Source organism: Rhopalosiphum maidis, chromosome 1 (genome assembly GCF_003676215.2).
Source record: "Rhopalosiphum maidis isolate BTI-1 chromosome 1, ASM367621v3, whole genome shotgun sequence".
NCBI classification, from domain to species: domain Eukaryota; kingdom Metazoa; phylum Arthropoda; class Insecta; order Hemiptera; family Aphididae; genus Rhopalosiphum; species Rhopalosiphum maidis.
This window is the reverse complement of record NC_040877.1, coordinates 42,765,978-42,791,840: the sequence shown is the minus strand read 5'-3', so window position 1 is coordinate 42,791,840 and position 25,863 is coordinate 42,765,978. Positions and strand designations below refer to the sequence as shown.

General features: G+C 27.7%; 4 protein-coding genes across 5 annotated transcripts in view; all 4 read right to left on the bottom strand.

Moving 5' to 3' along the window:
- The window catches only part of LOC113549331 (phosphoinositide 3-kinase adapter protein 1), a 32,854-nt gene extending 26,398 nt beyond the window's left edge, over positions 1–6,456 (bottom strand). Inside the window, exon 1 of the mRNA XM_026950580.1 lies at positions 6,202–6,456. The gene's annotated coding sequence lies outside the window, so the exon portion shown is untranslated. The remainder of the gene's footprint in view (positions 1–6,201) is intronic.
- A 3,105-nt stretch (positions 6,457–9,561) lies between these two features.
- Positions 9,562–10,041, bottom strand: LOC113561049 (outer dense fiber protein 3-like protein 2). Its single transcript, XM_026967244.1, has one exon. The coding sequence runs from the start codon at positions 10,039–10,041 to the stop codon at positions 9,562–9,564; it is 480 nt and encodes a 159-aa protein (XP_026823045.1).
- Positions 10,042–13,721: 3,680 nt separating this feature from the next.
- LOC113560628 (ubiquitin carboxyl-terminal hydrolase 5) lies at positions 13,722–19,063 on the bottom strand. Of its 2 annotated transcripts, none has more exons than XM_026966617.1 (15): positions 18,565–19,063; positions 18,239–18,364; positions 17,677–17,847; positions 17,504–17,610; positions 16,832–17,022; positions 16,617–16,762; positions 16,344–16,537; positions 16,203–16,274; positions 15,946–16,147; positions 15,666–15,868; positions 15,351–15,470; positions 15,076–15,257; positions 14,800–15,000; positions 14,515–14,715; positions 13,722–14,229 (listed from the first exon to the last, which is right to left on the bottom strand). In XM_026966617.1, exons 1-15 carry the CDS (start codon positions 18,673–18,675, stop codon positions 14,042–14,044), a joined length of 2,415 nt encoding a protein of 804 aa, XP_026822418.1. In that variant the 5' UTR covers positions 18,676–19,063; the 3' UTR covers positions 13,722–14,041. The 2 variants fall into 2 exon arrangements, with proteins under 2 accessions (XP_026822418.1, XP_026822417.1); XM_026966616.1 differs by having other exon boundaries at positions 17,677–17,868; positions 18,565–19,062.
- Positions 19,064–21,796: 2,733 nt separating this feature from the next.
- LOC113561289 (mRNA-decapping enzyme 1B) lies at positions 21,797–25,753 on the bottom strand. Its single transcript, XM_026967624.1, has 4 exons — positions 25,411–25,753; positions 24,831–25,325; positions 22,321–22,838; positions 21,797–22,174 (listed from the first exon to the last, which is right to left on the bottom strand). Exons 2-4 carry the CDS (start codon positions 25,310–25,312, stop codon positions 21,903–21,905), a joined length of 1,272 nt encoding a protein of 423 aa, XP_026823425.1. The 5' UTR covers positions 25,313–25,325; positions 25,411–25,753; the 3' UTR covers positions 21,797–21,902.
- Between the last annotated feature and the right edge of the window lie 110 nt (positions 25,754–25,863).

Sequence of the window (25,863 nt, the reverse complement as noted above, 5' to 3'; positions counted from 1 at the left end):
TTACAACTAAACAAGAAAATAAATAAGATATTAGTGTGTATACGCGTGTAATTTGAATAGAGATATGTATTGATTATCTAGGTCCAGCAATGTTTAACACATTACCTTTGACCATAAAAAAAATATTTTTAATCATCCCGTTAAAGTATAGAAATATATATTAAAAGAATTTTTGGTAATTATACATAGATGAATTCGACTATTTGTGTATTTAATAAATAACTTTAATATGATATATAAATTGTATAAATTACTTTGTAATTTGTATTGTTTTCTATTATTTTTTTTAATTTTGAACTTATTATTTTCTTCATTAATATTTTTTTACTTCGTAACTCATTTAACCCCCCACAAGTTTATACTGAGTTAAAACTTTTACGTTATATATTATACTATAGATGTCCCCGTGTACTTCGTCGCCCGTACAAAATGCACCCGTCTTAAGTTTGGTTGCCTATAGGCATTATATATAATGCTAACAATGCTAACAATTAGCGAAAGGATAAAAACAATTTTTGGTTTTTTGATTTGGTGTATTGATGATGTCTCTGACATATCAATTTTATATAATTGCCCCGCCTAAAGTTGCATTTTTAGCTGGAAATCCGCGGGCCGCACAATATATTATAGGTATGATATTTATAGGTATACATTTTATATAATTTACTCGTTTATTTTAATTAGTAGATAACTCAGAGGTTTTTTAACTTAAACAAATGTTATTGCAATAGAAACCTTCCCCGTGATATATCTCTTTCGTTTAAAAAAAAAAAAATCAGGAAGATCTGATAAGTAGTTCTAGAGTTAACCCTGTACAAAGATTTTCATTTCACATTTATATAGTTAGATAGATAATATCGTATATTAACATTTTAATCATTATTTTTATGTTAAATGTCATTTGTACTATTTTGATTAAATAAATACAAATATACGTATTGGTAAAAAGTTTCAAGATCCTACAAATAATATTTTTTGAATTGTAACAAAATAAATACTTAATAAGTAAAATAATTCTTTTTATTTAAATATTCTAATTTTTATTTCAGCATTTGAACTTCTAATAAATAAATTCAGCGCTTGCAAACGTTATTATAACGCTATTGTTAAATATAAAAAAATAATTGAAACCATTTTATATTTCTGTAAAATAAAATATATTATTTTCCCATTTATATTAGGTTTGTCGTTTTTCCACACGATTTACGATTTATGTTTATTTTAGCAATTAGCATAAAATAAATAAATACTGGTCATAACGTTATTTCAATTAAATATAATATTAAGTACGTTTTAAATATTATCGTTATTTCATTTAAAATAAATAGAAGTTTAGCATTACACCTAGACATTCATGGCCCCACATCATAATATGACATCCATACTGCCGTAGGCTTTTGTTAAAATAATTTTATACCCGCATATTGTTGTTTCCGCAATATTATACAAACGCATATCTAACATGGCAAATTTTACGGGAAGAATCTATTTTACTCTATTATTTTAAATTCTGAGCGAAACGATGAATATAATATATTGATTTTGTTCATTAATGTGTTTTTTTTCCTGATAAATATTTGAAAAATGCTTTAGTTTTCAACATTAAAGGAAGTTTTTCGATAGAAACTTGGATCTTTTTAATAATATAGTCACAATTAAACATTTTCAATATTTTTAAAAATATCGAAAAACAAACAAACAATTTAGGAAAAACGGGAATTTTAACGTAAAATCAATTTTTAGTGTAACTTAAAAACGATTAACAATTTTGAAAATTTTACCAAATGTTTATGTTAACTTTTCAGATACTTAATAAAATTTTCATGATTAATTTTGGACTCTTTTTGAACTATATTTAAAGATATTTTAAATATTCATTATTTTTATTATATAAACATCGATCAAAACATTTTCACTAGATTAAAATACTTTAAATTTAACTAAAGATACCTATATTGAGCTGTTAATTTACCAATTAGTAAAAAACAAAAATATGCATTGTCCCAATATTTTAGATTCTAACAATAAATGTATTAATTCAATGATTTTACAATTATGTATATTTTTTTCTGTCTATCATCACCTTTAAGGCAATAAAAATGCTTTGATTTTCCAAAATTATTTCTGGTAGCAAAGCGGATCTAATTGATACTTTAGGTAGTCAAAAGTTAAAAATTCCTAGTGATTTTTTATATAACCGGAAAAAAAAAACAAAATGAAAAATAAGAAAAAACGTGAAATTGTATGGAAATCCAATATAATTTTAAAATGCTCATAATGGTTCTAATAAGTTAGAATGTAATAAAATTGCCAATATTTTAAAAATATTATTGCGTATAGTAAAAATTATAAATTGATACATATAAATTTTAAGTCCTCAAAAATAATGTTTTTGAATTATAACAAAATAACCTACATACATTATTAAAATTTGTGATTTCATCCATATTTAAACTTAAAATATGATAATTAAAAAAATATCAAACAAGAAACAAGTTTGAAAAAATTAAATATTCAAACGTTAAGACGTAATTGTTTTAGTTAATAGTTATTAATATCATTATGATGTAATCCATAATTCTATAAATTAGTTATTTTAAATTTTTAAAAAATATATATTTAAAATGTATTTTGAGTGTATGTACTTATTTATCAACTATAATACTATGAATTATAATCATTGTGATTTGAGACTCTATTATAGTACAGTATTAATTTTTTAGTACCGACCGATTGTTATAACTACCAATTTGAAATATAGTCGTAGAAATATTTGTTAGTGAACGTTTAAAAGTTGTTTTATTTATTTTTAATAAGAATAAATATAATAATTATTTTTAGCATTTCATGTACCCATTACACAATTTATATTACTCAGTATCGATGTTTAGAATGTTTAAGTGTACGTTATTTTACATCCTCTCATTACCGAAAAACTAATGGACACTGTTAATGGTTATGTGTTTGAATTTAAGGAATTTAGACTCGATGGATTACATTATAGAACACATGTGTGCACCTTATCATAAACTGTTATTGTATTCGTTCTAGATTCAATCCATGAGCATCATTAGATCTTCAATGATTGATACATTCTTTTATCGAGTTTGAGAAGTGGTATTTTGAATAACGTATTATTGACCTGTTAATGATTGCTTATGATAGCTTTTTAGTGGCAGCATAGTCGTAATTATATAATACTACTATAGTACCTATATCCATAAAAAAAAATATGTTCAAAAACAGAATATGTTTTTTGTATGGGTACTTAAACGTTAAGTATTAAATTTATAATTATATTTTTGGATGCAGTATAATTAGAACATTATTATTGTCTTCAGATTGATATTATACCTATATAGACATTTTCAATTGTCTATGAGCATATAATATTTCAAGTACTACTATACCTCTCTATTTATAAATAAAATGCTACATTTAATATGTTAACTTAGTACAATATCGAAGATTAGTTTATATAAAATATTATATTTTTTGATAGCGATAAACATTAAGGTTATATTATATTATAACTTATAAGTTATATTGAATACAATGGCTTACGGGTAATGATTAATGAAGCTATACTATAAATATAATGATATATTATAGGTATGATTAATGTCGATGATATTACAAGGCTTAAACCTACTCTAAGACTAATATTTTAATTTTAATTTTCATACATTTTATTATTTAAATAATGTGTAAAATTCATATTAGATATTTGGATTCCTTTTTTCTATTTATTGGTTCCTCACAAATTAAAAACATTATTATCTTGTTCAAAAATGACAAATTGGAATTAACAGATGATTATGTTAAATCAAATCAAAATATCAAATATTGACATTTATACTTGATGGTTGATTGTGTACATACCTATAATCTATATACATAAATATATTAAATGTTTGCCAATCGTCGTTATGTTGTATATTATGTATACGTACATACATATCGTTTATTTATAAGTAATAATAATAAGCATTGGCGAAGCTGACTTTTTTCTGGCTGGGGGGTTGGTGGTTGTCAGATTATGCACCTTCAAATTCAATACTAGCTATTCAAAACTCAAAATGTACTTATTATTGAGACCGTCACCTGTAATATACTTTTATAATTAATAATCAAACCTATAAACGGTATAGAATTTATTGCGTAGAAATATTCAAGTGAGTTGATTCAAATTTTTTATCATATTACGAAAAGAAATAGAGCCTAAGATTCAGCAAGTTTATCATTATCCACTTTTCCACTTAATATATACATAAACTACGTTCTATTTTATTTAAAGGAATTTATGTTTGTATAGTTTTGCTTATAAATTATAAAATAAAATGTTCTTTGTAAATAATATGTATATTATGTTTTTAACTTGTAACTGGATAATAATTCTCTAGTAATTTGTATTGTTACAGTTCTATTAGGATGGTCTTTTTTATCAATATCATACAGGTCAAAAGATTACGTTAAACTAATCACATTTACTCTGATTAATAAACATGTAAGTTGTTCATCAAAATGTTAAAGGATCTATTATCTATACGTCATATTATATAAATATCTTAATGATTACGTTCCTACAATTTAATAGGTAGGTAACGAGATATAGAATAACGATTATTTTGTACTGAAAAATATTTAAATATTAACAACAATGAGAGTTATTTTGGATAACAAATACACTTTTAAATTTTATTAGGCATTTATAATAATTTTTGCTCTTTAAAGAGAAGCATATCATTGAAAGCTAAATTCTTGAGTATTTTATAAAATATATAAAATTGATAAATTATATTATGTATCTAATATTTCAATCCGACAGCATTTAGACATGATATATTATATTTATGTCTAAGTATAATATTATTATTATGTATACGTAACAATATGCGCGTAAATACGGTATAATATATAATATTATTATGGTTATCCCGCCGATCAATCTCATAAATCTCACCATTGCCGTGTATAATAATCTCGTTGGGAATATTGTTATAAAATCTTATTTTATATTGAGGTGCCTGTACGTACACACATCCAACATCTGGTGACGATTGCACGTTGCACACACACACACACACACACACACACACACACTCACATTATACAAACGGGTTGGCTCTATTGAGTATATTGTCAATCGCGCGTTTCGAAAAAAAACGAGGGGTCTCGGGTCTCTGCTCTCAGACGACGACGACTTAAATTGAAAGACAATCAAACCCCATGGCGGCGGGCTGGGTCACGAAACGTGCGCTTAGGCAGTATAATACCATTACAAATATTATTATATACAGTCGCCGTTTTACTGGTACAGCGGAGCAGCTGTACAATAACATTACACATTATTATTATATAGATCTCGGACCCGGGCGGCGCGGATTTCGGACACGCGGACGAACGTGTCCAGGATGCGGTTCGTTAATCCAATGAATAAAAATGTAACACGCGATTACGACGGTTGGCCGCTGATTTAATTACTGGCAATTAAAAATCATCGAACAAATCGTCCGGCCGATTCTAATCAATTTCGTCTCTGGATACGCGTATACGCAAGCAGTTCTCCACGTTATAATATACGCGTTATAAACATCGTACAATATGATTAATATAAGTTTGGCAACGCAATCGTGCTGTACGTTAATCGGAGGCCCGGCTACCGTACACACCAGTATTTATAACGGGTCAAAGGTGCGGCCGTGTATGGATAACGCTGATATTATACATCTATAGCGCGGGCGCGCGTGTGATGTGTATATACAAAAATTTATAAATTGTATACGATATAAAAAATACTGAGCTTACAAGACGGCGCGTTGTATAAGGCCACTACTAACTGCTGTACTCGCGAATAAACGGAATATTATAATATTATATTAAACTCTATCGTATATATGAAATATCATAGGTAAGGGATGTCTATTAATAATTATTGCTTGTGTAAAAAAAAAAAAAGAAAACAACAACACGCACTTCCATTATACCTATATGTGTATATACACTATATATATATATATATGTAATTCATTCGTTTGACCAGTGTTTCGCGTGTCGAGAATAGAAATAAATTATTCAAAAAACGAAATAACACACTAACCAAACTGTGCCGTCTATACAAGTTTTCGAGATTTTATTCCGTGCGGTATAAGAATTTAATAAATTCGTCAATGTTATAAACTATTATAGAAAAAAACGTACCTGGAGTATTTTTTAAATCTCAAAAGCACATATTCTCTCCTCTCGGCCGCTTTGAAAACGCCGTTAACAACAATCGACGACGACGACGACGACGATGGTAATAATATTATGTGTCTTAACGCGTGTGCGTGCGTACGGCCGAACTGCAACGAATAATAAAAACAAGCTGAAAACAAATCACGTCCTACGCCCCCGACAGTTGGCGTCGACTACTGTATTCACATGTTATATTCGGTTGAGGATGTAAAACACACGCCGCCCATTGTACGCAACGCACTGCGCAAGATGCGCGCGGCCGAGGCATTTTTACACGGCGGACCGAAAACGCCGCCTGCTGCAGCGGTGGTGTAAATAGTAAATACGACGCGCGTTTCTGTACAGTCTCGTACGCCGTCGACGCGAGTCTTATACGTAATAATATTCTAGGTATATGTACCTATTATATTTTATTGAAAATATCGAAAAAGACGATATGAACAGTCCGAACAGATCGAAATTTATTATTATTATTACATATTATAATTTATGAGTGCGCGATAATATCGCGAACCGCTCCGTATATAATATATTAATATGAACTATGTATAGCAAGTGTCATGAATCATTATAATACACGTACTATACATGATATATATATTAATAGAATATCGTCCGTATTCGAGCACAATGTAATACGCGCTTATTGGACGAGCTTGCAGCAACTAGTTTTTTTATAATGTATATTTTGTTGTCGCAATAAATATAATACTTACTACTGGCTATTATTATTGCTGTTATTATCATTATTATTATTATTATTATTATTGTTACATGTAGTATGTAGATGGACTTCAAATAATATACACGACAATAATTTGGTATTTGGTTTTCGGCCGATCATGCATCTATTACGGATACAAAAAGTCAAATCAACGATATCGTTCGAATTATTGACATTCTTAAACTATAAAAATAATAATCGTACAGTACGGCATTATATGGGAGTATTATGCATTTTATAGGGTACATTTTTTATTTTATGTATAGGTTATTAAGAGTTGTAATCCTCAATAATACTATTTGGGACGTATGTAAAAAGTTTGAATGTATAGGACTATATACTGCATGTCTTATTATTTTATTTTATCAATCACTTTAAAACTATAATTGATGTAATATTGTAAAAGTATATTCAAACGTAATCTACGACTCTTCGTGAGTATATAATGATACAAAATACCAGCCAATATCCTAGGGTGTGTCCTATGAAGTAAATTGGTGATAATTAAGAGTCAAAATATTTTTCCAGTGTTTGTATGTTATCGTTGTGCATAGTCCAGACAGTCCAGTCCATCGTCTAGCTATCATCAACCATACATTGATTATACAAAAAAAAAACTGTTAAACATTACTCATTAGTCATTCCAATAAAAGTTTAAAAAAAAAATTAATATAATATATAAGTACTTACAAATAGCCAATAGGTATGCCGTAGGTACAATAGGTACATATACGATGTACAGTATACACAATATAAACATTAAATTCTGATTTTATATAACTAATAAACGAATCACCTATTTTATTTTATCATATAAATGTCCAATCTATTGATTTTATTGTACATTGCTCATTTATTATTTTTATTATGTCTTATTCCTCTATCCAGTCTATCATTGTATAAGATTTTTTTCATATAAAAAAGAGCCAATCGGACAACTTGGTAGTTGATAGATACATCGAATTAAATGTTGCAAGCACTAAGTACCATGAATTTTAAGTTTCTATTTTGGTATAAGTTACCTTTTCTTACTTTCATATTTAATATAAATTTTATTATTTATAAGGTACGTATTCACGCACATAGTAAATAAAGAACGAATAGGAAACGAGTAGGAAGTATTTTATTTATATAAGCACGCGTGCGATCGTATTTATTTTAAGCGAATGGCCATCACTCAAAATATAATAAAATGCATAGGTATGCATATACAATGCTATACAGTAGGTATATATATTATGACATTGTTGTTATCTATCACATTTATCTTTGGAATGTGTTAATTGATAATTAAAATTCATAGTAAGATTTCATCGCGTGTGTATTAATTATAACTGCGTTGTTTTCATATTTATTGTTATACGACGATACCGTAATGCCGTTAATGTTGAGGTATTAATAATTACCTATTATTTTATTAGTACAATTTTTAATTAAATCAATAAACGTTTAATGAAAATTGCATAAGTGCTATTTGTATCGTGATAAATTTAGATTGCAATGACGTAACATTAAATATAAACAAATATGACATATATTATACATCTACATTTGACGAAATAAATTTGCAATACAAATTTTTTAAATACTTACCCAGCAATCGGCACGAAAAATAAAATTACACAAAAAGATCGTATTCCCTACAAATGTTATACTGCTAGGGTGATTAACCAATCATGCACGCATTTTTTTACTCGCCTTCTTTTTCCACTACGATAAATTCTGATCTTTGGAATATTCTAGTACGATATTTTACACACGATTTGTGCGGTGATCACTGATACCAAAAAAACCTCTCTCTTTTATTGTGAATTGTTGAGCAAATAATTTTTTTGTTGATCTTGTTATATCCAAGTCGAGATGTTAACAAGTTGTTTCCGGCTACTTAATTAAAATATTTAATTTTTTTAAATTGAATCTAGTATTTATTACTTAAAAATGTTAAAATAATTTTATGCGATGAACATTTTGCAATATATGCTGTAAAAAGTATTATACAATCAGATCAGTGGTTTGCACCATTTTGGTGCCATTTAAAATTCTGTCAAACAATGGGAGGATCCAGACCCCTCCCTTGGGTATGCCATCACTGGCTTGGTCGAAATCTTGAAAATCTGATAAAAGTTTCCTTATAAGTTATCACCAATTAAAAAATATAGAAAATAAATAATTGTATTCATAATATTTTTTTTACAAGCGTTTGATGTTAAAATTTTCAAAATGGTGAAAATTGTTTTGTAGATATAAATGCATACAATTATTTTTTACATCTTATATTTTAAATTTTAATACAAGATTCTTTAAAAGTTATTTTTTAACTCTAACAAAACAAAATAAAGTTTACCGGAAGTCTCAATATTTTTTTCCTCCGGATTTAATAACGGTTATAAAAATACACAGAATCCAATCATTTTTGTATCATTTAATTTACAATGATTTTCACACGGGTATAAAACCGAAATAAAACGAAAACGGCTGTCGACGTCTTCGCAGGTGCAATCGCAGCCGCGTGGCGTCCGCTCCCGATCAGCGCGGGCACCCTTTCAAACGTCATCGGAGTTTACGCCCTGGTGTACCGTACAGCGGCCCGCACGCGCACGTCATTCCCAGTCGGGCACCTTGTCGGCGGCCGTGTAGTACGGATTGGCACGGGTCGTTATACGGCCGCCGATTGAGAACTGCGGCGCGTTGGCGTAACGGGACGCCGGGCCGGGGGCGGGGAAGTAAGCGTTGGGCGCGGGTGTGCGTTTTCCGCGCGTCCGCTGATTGACGCTGCCGAGCATCACGGGCCGGGGAGTCTGGTTTTTGAAACGGTCCAGCGCGACGGCCGAGTACCGCGCCGGTCCCGGTGACGAGTACCACGCCGCTCCCCGCCTGCCGACGCCCCCGCGTCCTGGTTCGGCCGACCGCCCGGAAATCGTGTACATGGGCGCGGACGGCATGTCGGGCGCCTGGTTGCCGATGGTAGTGGACAAGGCGTAAGCGTTCGGCGCCGGCGTGCGTGTGGTTTTCCTCAGACAGTCCCGTCTCGTCCTGCAGTGCGTATGATGATGAGTTTGTGAACGACGTGCATATCGCATTATTGAGTAGGTATATAATGTATCATATTGTACAGACGGTTTTTTTTTACTTGTACTTAAACATTATTATCTATATTTATATAGTAACGTTCTGCCACAGCCCCAGGGCGTATCGAAGAATAAAAGTGGGGAAAAAGGCAGAAAAATGAAAAACAAAGTAAAAAAAGAACGTTACGAATACGACGTCTTGAACAGTTTTTTAAATACGATTATGTCACAACTCACATGAGAGTAATGAAAAAATCAAATCGTAACCCTTGCAGTTATAATGATTCCAATTAATTAATAATAAAAATAGTGATAGTACAGGATACTAAAGTAGGTAGGTACTCATTTCGAATCATATTTATTTCACGAACTATTTTGTTGTTTACCAATACCTCGAACTTTGAAAAACATAACTAACATAACATGGGTTTCGTCTCAGAGTTGCTATACAGTATTTATCCGAATAAAATCTAGGTGAAGCGTACATTGCATACACCGCATATGTACCTTATACATTGAATGTTAATCATGTAAAGTCAACCAAAAACCGTTGTGAACAACTTTTATTAAGCTACATATTTTATAAAATATTAATATACATTGGCTGCCCAATTATTAATAATTAATATTACACATACGCGTGCGTAATGTTGTTATATACTAACCCTATAGAACACAATGGTATCGTGGGCAACGTGGCGGACATGCAGGGTACTGTGTTGTACGCGGCCGGCCCCGGAGTACGCGTAGTCTGTACTTTTAACTTGGACGCCAGCGAGGCTCCGATCACTCTGACCGGTCCGTGACGGGTGACGTTGCTCAAGTCGTACTTGGGGCCGGGCACTCGGAGTGAAGTCTGTTTCCGCGGCAGCAGCATGCCCAGCGTGTAGGCAGGACCCCTCTGAAAATTTACGTCAGCCATGTCGCAACCGTATGCGCATTAAATTTCTTTATTAGCATATGAATAAAAGCTTTGAAAAATAGCTTCGTCAAATAACTACCGTGGTAACCAGACTGTCGTAAATAAAATATTAGTTTTTTTATTTTTTGTGAGTACTGTAAAATAAATAAGTAAGCAAAAAATTTTGTGAAATTGTGAATTATTTTTTAATAAACAATCTAAAAAAATATTTTATTTTTGTAGTTAAAACTTGACAATTTAATACGAAATTCCTTTGAAATACTTCATATAGATTATAGATTAGGTACCAAAAAAAAAAAAAAAAATATATAAGTATTTAAAATTAAAATTTGCAGGACAAAATTATATATTTAAATGAAGTTTAAAGATGTTTTATATTTATTTTTTGTAATTCAAAAACATTATTCGTAGTGTATTAACTACCTTTATTAAAACTTGCATACCAGTATATAATGTATTTTACTATAGGTACGCATGATACTTTCAAAATAATATAAAGATTATTTTTAAGGAATTTCTTGTTTGTCTCATCAACGGTATGAACCTATATTTCTCACAGGTTTAAATTAAGGTGGCATTGACTCAAAAGTTAATAACAATATGATGTAGATAATAAATGCAATGTTTAAGCCGAAAATTGAAAATTAAAACAATTTACATTTACTGTAATATTAATAGTAAATTATTTTAATGTAGAAATATCTAAAACCATATTATTTCTCAGAATTGTTTTTCGTAATATTACTATACTATGATATAAATTATAGGTATCATTAAATTCAAATATTATCTACGAAGTGAAAATATTTTGGGAAAAGTGGAAACTCAAACTTCGAACACAAGCTTTATTAGAAGAAATCGTGAATGATGTAATAATCTATTCTGCAATAAATGGATTAATGGGTATAATAATTGTAATAAGTAAAATTGCGTGATTTCAAATTTAAACTAGATATTATTTTGATTTATTTGATTTGTGTACTTATGTTAAATGTATAAATATTTTTTGATAAAGAATTTAGGAAAATGATTTCCAAGTGTTCATTTTTTTTACTTAGTAAACATTTTTATTTTTTAAATATGAAAATTTACAATCTGTACAAAATAAATACAACACTTATAAGTTACAATAAGTAAATGTGATATGCTGATATTATGTACCTGTAGAAATGAGTCAAGATGTGTGGGTGAGAAGTCGCCCAGTAGCGGCACCTCAGGTGAGAATTTTAAGGGGAAAGTAGATCATTCCTACATTAATTTTTTTCAGGCGCCTAGGTGGCTTATTAGGAACTTGTTTAGGGCAAAACTATTGTCAATTGGATTTTAATAGTTCCTTTTTTGTAAGAGAAGCAAGTATATAGTAAACGTTGGAATGCAAAGTTAAAAGTACGTTATTTATGGAACGAGTTATTTACCAGGGAGCTAGTTATTTATCTTAGACATATTGATTGGAATTTGAAATACCTGTACGGTTTTTGTACTTGAAGGTTTAGAAGAGGCCTATCGTGTTACACCATAATACTAGATGAATCGTAAAAACGCTCTGTATATTATACACGTTTTATTTTTAAGGAGTTTTGAACGGAAAAGGAGTCTGAGCATATATGAATACATCAGTTAAATTATTGACACTTAGTCTTTAGGTAAGGACCTCGGGTGAGGTATTTTTTGATGTAGGCTGGAAAACAATCGATAGAGAGAAGAGCGATTAAAGTAATCTGAATTGATTTGGAGGGATTGACATGAATTTTTCATTTTTTGCACCAAGTGACTTAGGTAGGTGTATTTTAAAATATACACTTCTCAGTTTGACATTATTGAATATATGATTATATTTATTCTTTCACTAAAAATAATGCATTGGCACTTTGAAGGTTCTATTTGGTATCTTCCATTCTTCCTTTTCCAAGTTTTTGATTTCAGAGTAATTATTACAAGCACAATAACAGTAATTTGTTCTCTTTTATCATGGTAATGATTCGTCCATCAACTATACAATATGATGTTAAATTAAGAAAATATTACATTTTTATATAGACAGAATAGAACCAAAATATAGTTATAATTTATAGTATAGTATAAATATAATTACCACTTCTATCTTTCAGTATTTTTTTCTTTAGATATTTCAACAACTTGCATAACCCATCAATGGCAACCTATAAACTTTCAACACAACTACACAAGCTAGTCTGTCAAAATATGTATAAAATGAGTATTTATAAATTTAATAGGCTGTTTTTCATTTCTGTCATGTGCAATGTAGCAAAATAATAATAGATATTTATTACAGCATATTAAAAATTTTCGTATTGGTTTGCAGCAGGGTTATGCATTTTGATTAGGTCATGCCCCTAGTTGCCGAATTTATGTTACATTAGTCTTCATAGTCTCAATATTAGAAAAATGTCTTTGAAACTCAGTAATTTATTATATGATTTTACATGTAAAATTATATGAATGATTACTAGATCATAGTTTACATGCAATTACTAGATTAGTATATTTTGTTTACTAATATTGTAACTTTTTTGATAACTACTGCCCATGTAGCTGGTTAAATTTAGATCATTATTAATAACAATAATAATAAAGGCATATTAATAATAATTTATGCTGAAAATCTTATCTTATTTAATACGATTTATTAATATCTATTATTATAAATAGCAATACAAGAACAAGGTTAAATTCAATTAATATATTTCTTGTACAGTATAAATCAGGCAATAACAGAAAAAGGTACCTTTTATTCAATTAAAATTTCAAGTTCAAATTTATTTAAAATATATTAAATTATTTGTTTTTCCAGAAAAAATTAATAAAGCTATGAACAATAGTACAAATAACTAACTTAACTTTTTTAGTTGTAAGCATTTAGCTTAGGTTTCAATGTTAATATTTAATGAATTACATGTATTTAATTTTTTTATAAACGTTGTCATCAGAAAATACTTTTGAATACAATTTACAAAAATCATTTTCATAAAAAAATTATTCAGTGTTGAAAGTAATACAAAAATTCATAATAGAATTAAAAAAATAAATAAATTAAAATTATTCTTTATGATATTTTATAATAAAATAACACTAAACCTGATCATTAGACCATCTTTTATAAACATATAAGTAACCTAAGTCAGTAGGAGGATTTTGGGAAACTGCTACTTTTTCATCATTGAATATTACCCAACGTCCTTCTTTTTTTATGTGACAAACATAATGTCCAACCGTGGAAGAACTGCCCATGTGAGATACAAATGCAAACAATTTATATACTGTAAAACAAAAATATTCTTATTAATATTTAAAAATTAATTAAAATAACAAAAATCTATATTTCTATATATATATATATATAATTTCAATAAACCAGAGGTGGTCACAACAAGGCCCATGAACTGCACGCGGCTCTTGACATAAGCTTAAGAGTAAAATTATTCTATTTAATAAACATCTCTTAACAATGTGTCTCGCTTAGAATTAGCTTCATAAATTTGAGTCCCAAAATTAAGGTTACTGGTATAGGTAGTATTATATAAAAATGTTTTATATTCACTTACTTCCTCTTCCATCTCTGAATTCAGATTTATTACTTTTTGGTGTTTCATCTGTTGTGAGTATCTCTTCTGGTCCATGACTCATTATCCAGTCAAGAGCACGATCTAAATTATTTTCAGTAGCTTTCAAAGCAGCAATCACATGATTTCGTTCAAAACCCATTGACATTATCATAGCAGCTGCTTCTTCATTAGGTAAAAATTCTAAAGAAGAAAAATTAAAATAATGTTAATTTAATAAAAACTGAATTATAAGAAAATAGTTAAACATAAAAATAACTTTGTAACCTGAATTATTTTCCGTTCCAGGTTGTTCAAAAGGACTTGAAAAATCAGGATCTGATATATGTTCCATAAGCCAATTTGTAGCATCGTTAAGACTTTTATTTTTTGTGGAAAATATTGCACGCTTACATGCATCTGGAGGAAATCCCATATTTGTTAATTCTGACATAATATTTTCATCAAAAACAAATACTGGAAGAGCATCTGAAAAAATATAAAAATGTTTATAGGAAATATTAAGTCACATGGTTAACAAGGTCTTGATAATAATTTACACACCTGAAGTTTCCGGTATGAGATTTTCACCTTCTTGTGGTCCATTTCCTCTAAGATATTCAATGTCTATATCTTCAGGCATATCAACAGATACATCCAGCTTAATAGGAACCCAATCATGACGAAGTGTAAATTTTTTTAAATGTATCATGAGGTAATCAGGAAAAGAAGCAAATCTTGTAATCCTTGAAATTAAGTGGGAATATTATAATTGAAAATTAAGAACAAACAGCATAGATACATCATAAAATTTAAAGTATAAAGCCAATACTACATACTTTTCTGCAGTAGTTCTCTGGTTTAACGCAGCATTAAAGAATTGTTCAATGACTTCAGGCTGGCCAAAAGAATTTAAACAAGATGCAAATTTTAATTTTGGACGGACTATATAACTTGCACTAAAAACAAATAAAACATGAATACATATTTGTTATATAATTATTTTTAATTTGCATGAATCCTTAAGATAAAAAGTAATCAAACAATTGAAATTTTAATTTATTATTAATTTTTACTAAAAATATACTTCTTATACCGTGTTTAGTTTAAATGGATATATTTAGCAATAATAATAATAAAAAAAAATGTATTACTCTTTAATTTCACTTTCAGCTTGTTTTTGTTTAAACATTTCGACTTCAGTCTTGTTAATAATATTGTCCATTGAAATAGACAATGGCAAACAGTATTCTGGTCTATAAGTATATTTTATTTGTCCTGTAGTTGAACATTGATAACGGTCTTCAATATTAAATTTGAAACATTCTGCTGGATTCTGAGAATTTTGAGAAAAGCGCTAAAAATATTCATTAAATTATATACAGGATTATTACTTTTGTAAATAAATGTATATAAAAACAAAAAAATATGTACCTCTATCAATGACAAGAAATATAAGAAAAATTCTTGTGCATCTTGTTGTTTTTTTGTAGCAAACTCGGAATGGCCTTTGCCGATCAATAATTTAAAAGTATTTGGTCTAATACCATGATGCCAATATTTTTTTTTTCCTTCAATAACTTCTGGAGGTGGCATTGAATATTTTCCTGAACATAGGCCATGGGCTACTTTTGCCCTAAAAAAATTATTTAGATAAATATATAAATATTTGAATATTATAATTAACATACATTTGCACATCAAAATTGTCAATGGGGCTAGTTTGGCACATTTCAAATATATCTCTTGAGCCTAAATAGTACCTAAAAATAAGAATATTTATTTTAAGTTATAAATAAATAAATATTAAATCAATATAATGAATTTCTTACTTATCTGTAAAATCCGAAATAGAAAACAAAACTTGTATGATACTATTCATGTAACAAGAATTTCCTAGATTGTGAATACCTGTATAACCAGGACCAAAAATTGGTTTTAACTCACTTCCACTTTCTTGTATTGTTGCCCATTCATTACACTTTTGGTTTAAATCTAATTCTAATTCTACCATTGATTTTTCAGTCTATAATTAAATATTGTAAATTTACTATATTTAATTAGTTTTTAGTTGTATATAAACAATGAACAATATTAATCAATACCTTTTCTAAAGCAGAAATATTGATACCAAAATGTGAAAGATGTTTGATTAAATTTGGATTTTCCACCATATCATCTTCTGGATAACTGTATACATCTCCTTTACCTTCTTTTGTTATAGTACCAAGCTTAACAGCCAAAGGATATTCTAAAATAATAATAATACAAAATAAGCTTAGATCAAGTTCAAAATTAAATCAAAATGTTAATATCATACTTGTTTTTTCATAATGAAGAGTAGCATGACCATTTCCCCCAGATCCATCAAAAAATTTGCGACCACAATAAATTGAACCATCAGTTAAATTAAGCCATAAGTTATTAACTTTATCACAATCTTCATATTCACACTTCCATCCACTGGGAGCAATTTTCTTACCGTTATTTAACTGTTCTATATCAGCATATCTAATGAATAGAAAAAATGTTAAGTATTAAACTAAAGCTCATAAAAATCCATAACTTATCATGTTAAAAGACAGAATATTTAATCAAAAGTCAAACAAAAATGTTGTTACTAAAATTAGTAACTTCAATATTTTACTACAAGCAAAGAAATAATATAAATGTACTAACTTTTTAAAGTTAGTTAATAATGAATAAAAAATTATGATTGTAAAGAAAGATGTATTGTTTTTTATTTTTAAAAGGACGTCACATTCGCATATGTTATTTCCTTTTTCCAGATGTACAACATAGCAAATTTTATCTTTAAAGAAAATATTTTAATTTTGAACCAAGTTATGTAATCATATTAATACTATACATTTTTTTTCTATTTTAAAATAATTATAACACACGGGTGTGACATCGTTTTAATGGACATGTATATTTTTATATTAGCATTATTTAAACAGACATTCTGTCATAAATTTAATTAATCACATACACAGTTTTTTGTCGAACTTCACCATCCCAAGTACTAGACAAACTTTGTAATTCATCCAAATAATTAGCAGATTTAGCTTCAATAATACCTTTTACAGAGTCAATAATCTAAAATAAATTAAAATAATATGTTAACTGTTTTAATCAGCAAAATAAATATAACTTTATAATTACTTTTTGTGGTAATTCACTAGTTTCAAATGGAATTGAATTAAAAGACGGTAATATAACTATAGAATATTTTTCTATTGTTTTATACTTTTTATTTTCAGCATCTGGATCAAATCCACCATCTACACCAATAGCTAGTCTAGTAATTTTACGTTCAGTTGGAGCATCGCCTACCTGTGTCATTTTGGTTTCAACCTAATAATTTATATATACATATGTGATAGGTACATACTATCTACAATAGCTTATAAGTCAGAAATATTATAATATTTAATTTGACATAAATTACAATATTAAATTGGCATTTACTAAATACTAATTACTAGTATTTTTTGATTAATATAAAAACATTAAACGAAGCTTCTACTTTTGTATATAAAAAAAATATATTTAATTTACTGTTACAATGATTTGTGTAAGTTAATAATATTCTGTGAATTATCCTATAAAATAATAGGTATAGGTAAAAATATTATTCATGTTTCTGACGAAATTAAAATTTATTCTTCAAAATGAATTGTTAAAAATTTTTAAATGATTAGAATTTTTTAAATAATAAACATACCTCTATTTTTTCTCTAAGCATATGTAAAAATACGGAACATCCAGTTTTTCTATGATAACGTTCAACATGATCAATTCCAAACCCAGCAAATGTTTTTAAACAAATAAAAAGACCTTTCTCATAGTCCTGTAAAATATTATACACACATTTAGTATAATTAATGTCACTTTATTAAAAAAAATCAACACATAAAATTAAGGTATTAGATATTTCTTTCTCATAGATGTTAGTGTACTTTTTGTAAGAAAATATACATTAATTTTATCATCAATGTATACTCAATACAATATAAGGTTAATATTATATGTGCAAAACTCTATACTTACTGGAGAATCAAATGAATAAATACATTCGTCTTTATACACCCGATCGTTATCCTTGGGAACACGAGCGTCATAATTTTCTAAAATTTGCTTAGCAGCTAAAATGTTGTCCATTTTGGGGTTTTGGAAATTTAGTAATTCAGACTTTCAGAGTAAAATAAATGAGTTATCAACAAAATTATCCAAGGTTAAGGCAAACGTCTCGATAATGACAATATCGGATATCCAGACGTCCACCAATAAATATTTATTAGAACTCAGAAAAAAACAGATTGTTTTTTACTATTCAACAATAATAAATATAAAATCTGAAATCTCACGAACAAAAAGAGAACCGGATATTTTTATAACCTATAATAATAAGAGTTATCATTGTAGACAAACATATTAGAACACGACCAAGGTATTCGCAAAGATTTATGAAAATTTAATCTATGAATAGACTATTGAAAACAGAAATGCTGACTCGTGATAATAGGTGAATCGAGAATCCGCAATTTTAATGGGAACTATGCCGGGTCTTGTTCATAATTCATAAAATATTAAATAATATATTTGTTCTTCTCTAGGACTAATTTTTTTTTACTATCTATACAGATTTATTAGTGATAAGTTATCATAGAACAGTCAAGGGGTATTGATAATGTCACAGCATCCATACTTCATAGACGGCGGACAGGCTACTAAGAATATATTATTCTAGTGTATTACTGTATTAGTATACTTGTCTATGATTATTTATTTATCATATCTAATATTATAGTATAAACTATATTTTTAGCCTTTACCACGAAAGTATCTTGATTCGTGGTCTTTACTTTATAGTGTACAATAACATGTATTTATACTATTTACTACGTGTCTCCGTGATTATTTTGGACCACGATTATAAACTATAAAGATTGTAATAATTGTGCGCTAGTTGTTTTCTGGTGGTTTACGATTTTTAGTTAGACCTAAATAATAAAATAAAGCCACATCAATTTTTTGAGCGCTTGAAGTTTTTACAACATTGATCATTAATCTGTAAAATAACAATTCATCGCCAATCGATTTTTGATATATTGTTGTAATCCATAAATAAATAACCATAGATATATGAAGTTTTCCCCAGATGTTTAAATTATAATTTTCTAAATATTTGACTCTTTGTAAAATGTTCAAATTTTTATAGTTAAGGAATGAAAAACAAAATTTTATTTTTTTTTCTAGAGACATTTTAATATTTAATTATTCATTATACTTTAAATTTAAATTAAATATTATATTTTATACACTATCACATTTTCAAATGCAATGTTTTCGAAAATGAATTTAATTAACTATATTAGTAATAGTAAATAAATTACTTTAATAGCTTAATATCAATTTTAATGGTTGTTATCTATAGATTCTTATTTTATTGCATGTAAAAACTTGCTTTATGAGATAGATAAAATCAATGCAACGATCGCCTTACAATCGTATTTTGTAAATAATTATTTATACATAATTTAAATTTAACATATATACATTAAAGTGTCTAACATTTCATTAACAACAAACACTCAAATTTCTGACTTGATCTATGAAGAGATACACATTAACACCTATTGTATAGCAGAGTGATTACCTCTACGGCTCTATATGTCCTATTTTTTCAACTTAACACATACAAATTTATTTAATTGTTTCCTTTATTTTAGGGATATGTTATTACCTTTTCCATTACTATATTTTCTATACACAATTGGTAAAAAATATTTGTTTGACCCCCCCACCAAAAAAAAAAAAAAATAAACATTACTACTAACTTACACTACTGATCATTAGATAAATATAATATAATTAAAGAATTTTATAAACCACTTAATTTCTTTAAATGACTATAGAAATAGCACTACTATACTTTAATTTAGAATTTGATTGTCAAAATTCTAATGAGTTATTATTGTCTATTTTTATTTTTAATAAGTCTTAATATTGTACATTAGACTTAGGTATACCATAGATTTTATGAAGCAACCATAAGTGTATTTTATCACTATGTTCAAATATTATTTTGTTATTATTATCGAAACTAAAAATTATCTGATAAAGCTGGCCTATAAATTTAAACATTTTAACTGAATCCACATTTATATTACACTTTATACTATGTTAGTATGGTTATACTTTATTCAAACTATTTACAAATAGTAATAAATAATGAAAAATAGGATGTTTAATGATCTATTTTTGTACTTGTATATATATATATTTAGTTATAATTGTTATAAACAACAGATATCATAATAAGTTATAAAATAAATTGCTAATGTAATTTTTGATATATGAATTTATTCAACAGATCTACCAAAATAGTATTTCAGATAGTAACAAAATCTAAGTGTCCAATGTAAAAAAAAACAAAGGAGATGATAGACTAAGTAGTTTATAATACATTTATAAAATATCTTAAATGCCAATGATAATGCATTTGAAGCCATCTCAATTTATAATTATTTAGATTTCTAAAAAATATTATAATAGGTAAATTATTTTTATAATGTATTTGCAAATCATTATTGTTTGGAACATAACTAAAATTCCATTACTTTATTTTTCAATATATTTAAAATGCAAAATTGCATCAATACATTTTCACACATTATTAACAGTATCAACATTAAAACTTAGTACACAATTGTGTTTAATTTTAATTGATAATAATAATTTAAAGCTTAATTTTAACAGGTTTTTCATATTATACAAAACAATCTAAACATTATACATGATTAAAATACAGAAGTCTAATTTTAAAGAAAGGTTGTAATTTCAATAGATAACATTGAAGTTACATAACTTTTTTTTTAAATAAAATAAATTATAAATTGGCATGAAAATAAACCAAAAGATTTATTTAAAAAAAATTAAAAATTAAATAGTGAAGTACAATTAATATACCAACAGTAGCTATTTTAATCAACAGCATAAATATATGATAGTTGGTAATAAGAATTGTATTGTTTTTTCAAAATTGAAATACCGTTTGGAGAAATTATTAATTATTGATTATGAAAAAAATACTTTGAAGCACTTACAACCTTCAAAATATAAATCAAAATGTTCAATTTATACGTGCATTTGTTTTGAACTGCACAGATTAGTACAAGAATGTATATTGTATATAATAATAAAACAGTTTCAAATCACAAAATAAAATAGGGAATAGTTTTTTTTATTATTTATGTATAGCAATTAAAAACTATTATTGTTTGGAAAAAAATATATATTGCTTAAAAAATAATGCAATTTTTGTCAAAATGTCGAAAAGAAATAGTCATACTTCTATTAAAGTAATGGAATCCTAATAGATAATCTTAATTCCGTAATAATGACTTGACATAACCTTCATGTATTTTAACCATAAAATCTGGATCATTTTTTAATAAGTATTCAAAAGCTTGTAATAACTGATTCTTTGTTAATGGTTCCAATCTATTAGTTGCTGGTTCCAAGTGTTTAGGTTCTGTTATTGACATTGCATTTACTGAAGAGGTAACTAGTTCATCTTCAATTTCATCCATTATGAACCTAGTAGGTGGCATTAACTCATCTGATTCAAGTTGTGATTCTAATGGCATAGATGCACCTAGGACAAAAAAGTGTTTTGTTTTTTTAACTCATTTAAATAATGATTATAAAAATGAAACATTCAAAAAAGGTGTTTTAATAAATGTAATATTTATTTTAAAGGAATCTAGTAGAAGTTAATACAAATATATATTTAGTACTTACCCATAGCTATACTTGATTTCTCCGATATATCACTTTGATTAAGAAAATGCTCAATCAATGATGCACTAAATGAATTATCTTTATTATCTTTTGGCCGATGAAATCCATTTCGATTAGCATGGGAAGTATTATCTTCATCTTGTTGATTTAATTGATTTATTAAACTTCGGGGCTTTATTTTATTGAATGAACATGATTTAGTTTTAATTTGCTCAGTATGAGTTGTGACCAAGATATCTGTTCTAGGTGTTGCTGATCTTTGTTGCATTTCAATTTGTTCTACTGTATGAATTGGACTTGCCATCAACTTGTGCAACAAAGCTTCGTTAGATCCTGTTTTTAAAGTTGGAGTTTGAGTACTTTGGGTATTTGCATAACTTGATAATGATGGTAATCCTTCTGAGAAATTTTTCCCACTTCCTGCTTTTGCAAAAAAATCCATAACACATTGAGGGGGGGCATTTTCTTCAACTTTCTTGGATGGGGTTTCGGATCCTTTGGAACTGGTCTTATTGGCCCTATTAAATTAGAATAATATATAATTTATTAATTGATCTTACATAGTGTTGCCTATGACAAATTATATACCCAATGATTTATCCCTTTTTAAACTCCTTTAAATGTAAACTGCACATTTTTTGAACACTATTAATAGGATTATTTGATCAAATATAAAACTATATCCAATTATGATAGCTATTTTATTTAAGATAAATAAAAGGAAAAACAATATTATAAATAAGTTTGGTTTTTAATTGCAAAAGTCAATTTTCTAATGCTATGCGGTTACTCTGACAATTTTTTTCCTGTAACTAATGGCAACTACATAGTACATATTATACAGTAGGGTCTAGATAATCTAAACACAGGCTAATTTGAAAGACATGATAATCTGAACGACTTCGAATGTACATTGCCACCGTTTCATTATTGTACTTAGTAGACCAATAAAATTATAATTATAACAATTATTATGACTGCATATCAAAAACATGCGTCATCGAACTCCATAATATGTTGATAACAATTATTAGTTTTTGTCGAAAAAGTACAAGAATATGGTCCCATGTACGCAATCATAGGTAATCTGAACAAATTGGTAATTCGGACAACCCCTTTCCCCAATCGCGTTTAGATTATCATGACTCTACTCTACTGTACATATATATATTTTGAGACAAAATTATGTGTGAGCCCAATCTTTAAAATCCCTTCTTATTGTACATCTAGAGCATTAGAGGAGTTAGTATTTCAAACTTTAAGTTTATTATTGAGAAAAAGTAATGAGTGAATGAGTGATTATATATGCATAAATTATTTATAATTATATAAAATATTGGAAATATAGTCTGAATATAAACTTATCAGGTATAAGTTTGTAAGGGGATTATCCCTGACATACTATTCTAAATTGAAGAATACAATTGTGAAATATTAAACCTAACATAAGTGGCACCTTCATGGTTATAATCTTTGTTTTTTTTTTTTTTTTAATAGTTGTATTTTGGCGCCCTTTGCAGAAGTTATTGAAAATCATTATTAAAAAGCTATTATAATTTGAAGTTTGCTATTTTTGTGGTTTTTACTTAAGGTATAGGCTTCAATAGTAGTTTTGGTGGTTTGTGATAAATTTGATATACCGATTTAAAATTTAATAAAAATTATTTTAATTTATTTGGCAACTAAAAATGTTGCCTTTAAAAACCTAACCTACACAGGGAAATTGTACAAACATTGTTCTAAGCCAGCGTTTCCCAAAGTGTCTTCCTTAGAGTTCCGCGGGACAATCTCAAGGGTTGATGTATGTGATTATTGAGAAAATTATTTTAAATTATATTTGGAGTATTTATATTATTAAAAATTATTATTTTATATTATTTAAAAAAAGGGGGTTCCAGGAAACATAAACTGTTTCTCAAGGGTGCCGTGGTCGTAAAAGTTTGGGAACCGCTGTTCTTAGTTACATCTACTGGCTTTGGTCTTTAAATTAATATTATTGCTAGCACTAACACATTAAAGATAGTAAAAAATGTATTACCTAATTAATATGAGCGCCTATTACTAATATAGTTAATAATAGTATAATGAGCTGAGCAATATTTAATATATTATCACAAATTACAAATCGCTATTATTAAAAAAAAAATATCAACCAAAAACCAATATTTATACTACCATTTTAACCTTAAAAAAAGTTGTCATGAGGAGCCAGGATTTGTTTATTTTAATCTAAATATTATTTAACTTTGTTACGAGTATGAAAAATGCTACATCATGAATTGTAAAATTTCACAACTAAAAGTGTAGTTTAGTAGTTATACTAAATTCTTGGATTTTAAATTTAAAATGGATCGTTATTTGACTAAATAGCAAGTCAATGATCCATTTTTATCATCTTAATAAGATATTAAAATAATTCTCTAAATTAAAAAAATCAACTGATTTCATCATATCTTTAACACCGATGGATTAAGCATACAAGCATATTGAATAAATAAAATAATAATTACCTATAATCTTCTTGTGCTCGACTGAGCATTGAAACGAGATCAATACTTTTGGTGGAACCAGTTTCTTGTTTAGTAATTTTATCATTTTGTTTTACTATCAAGTTTTTAATCAATGATTTCAGTATATTAGAAATTTTGGCACATTCTTCTTTGTCATAAAACCAAATACCATAAATGGAACCACCACAGTTTCTGTATAGTAAAAATGGCTCTTGAAGTTGAAGATCTAGGCCATTTTCAATTGGTTCCATCAAATTGTTTGTATTCAATCTATTCATTATCATAATACTATGTAATGGTTCAGCAGATCGTGTATACACATGTAAAGTCCCTTCAACATTGGTTTTTTGCCATGCATTCGCTTCTGCATTAAATGAATACAAAGCAACATGTCCTGCCGTTTGTACAATACTATCAACATATGGGTCTACTCTTTGCAAAGCAGAAAGATTCATTTTAGCTTCAGAATCGCCGTAACTCATTGTTAATGTTTAACTATAGAACAGTAACATAAAAATATAATATAAAGATCAATACAATGTATGAGACAGTTATATTAGTTTATAAAAATTGAAGGTACCTGTGCACTAGTTTTTCAAATACTAGGTTTAAATGTAAAATCTTGATTATTGTATTCAATGTTTTTCGTTTTATATCATTTCAATGATATTTTTTGGATGATAACATTCACTGGTTCTGTTTTTGTTCGTTATTACTTGCTTAAATGGTAGGATTATGTACGATATTAAGTAAAATAATATTTTAGGAAACTTCAAAAATTATATAAATTTAATAAAAACAAGTCAAAAATAATAAAATAGGCGAGCCGTTAGTCAAAAAGCCAAAATACCAAACTAATGAAACTTAGTACTTACTACTCATTGTAAACTATATAGTATGAGTATGAAGTAAGCAGTAAGCACCGAAAGAATTAAACGATAACTAAATAAAAAAGTGGGAGAATTTCTAGAACGAAAAACAAACTATTCTGTTACCAGTTTACCACTAACATGGTAGCTGAGTTTTGAGATAA

Excerpts from the sequence above, each read along its gene's own strand:
- LOC113561049 (XM_026967244.1), bottom strand. The coding sequence starts at position 10,041 with ATGCGATATGCACGTCGTTCACAAACTCATCATCATACGCACTGCAGG.
- LOC113560628 (XM_026966616.1), bottom strand. The coding sequence starts at position 18,675 with ATGGACAACATTTTAGCTGCTAAGCAAATTTTAGAAAATTATGACGCT. Across the intron at positions 17,611-17,676 it reads CTAGTGAATTACCACAAAAA|ATTATTGACTCTGTAAAAGG; the intron begins GTAATTATAAAG and ends AATTTATTTTAG. Across the intron at positions 15,869-15,945 it reads ATTTCTTGTCATTGATAGAG|CGCTTTTCTCAAAATTCTCA; the intron begins GTACATATTTTT and ends GAATATTTTTAG.
- LOC113561289 (XM_026967624.1), bottom strand. The coding sequence starts at position 25,312 with ATGAGTTACGGCGATTCTGAAGCTAAAATGAATCTTTCTGCTTTGCAA. Across the intron at positions 22,839-24,830 it reads CGAGCACAAGAAGATTATAG|GGCCAATAAGACCAGTTCCA; the intron begins GTAATTATTATT and ends CTAATTTAATAG. Across the intron at positions 22,175-22,320 it reads GAAATCAAGTATAGCTATGG|GTGCATCTATGCCATTAGAA; the intron begins GTAAGTACTAAA and ends TTTTTGTCCTAG.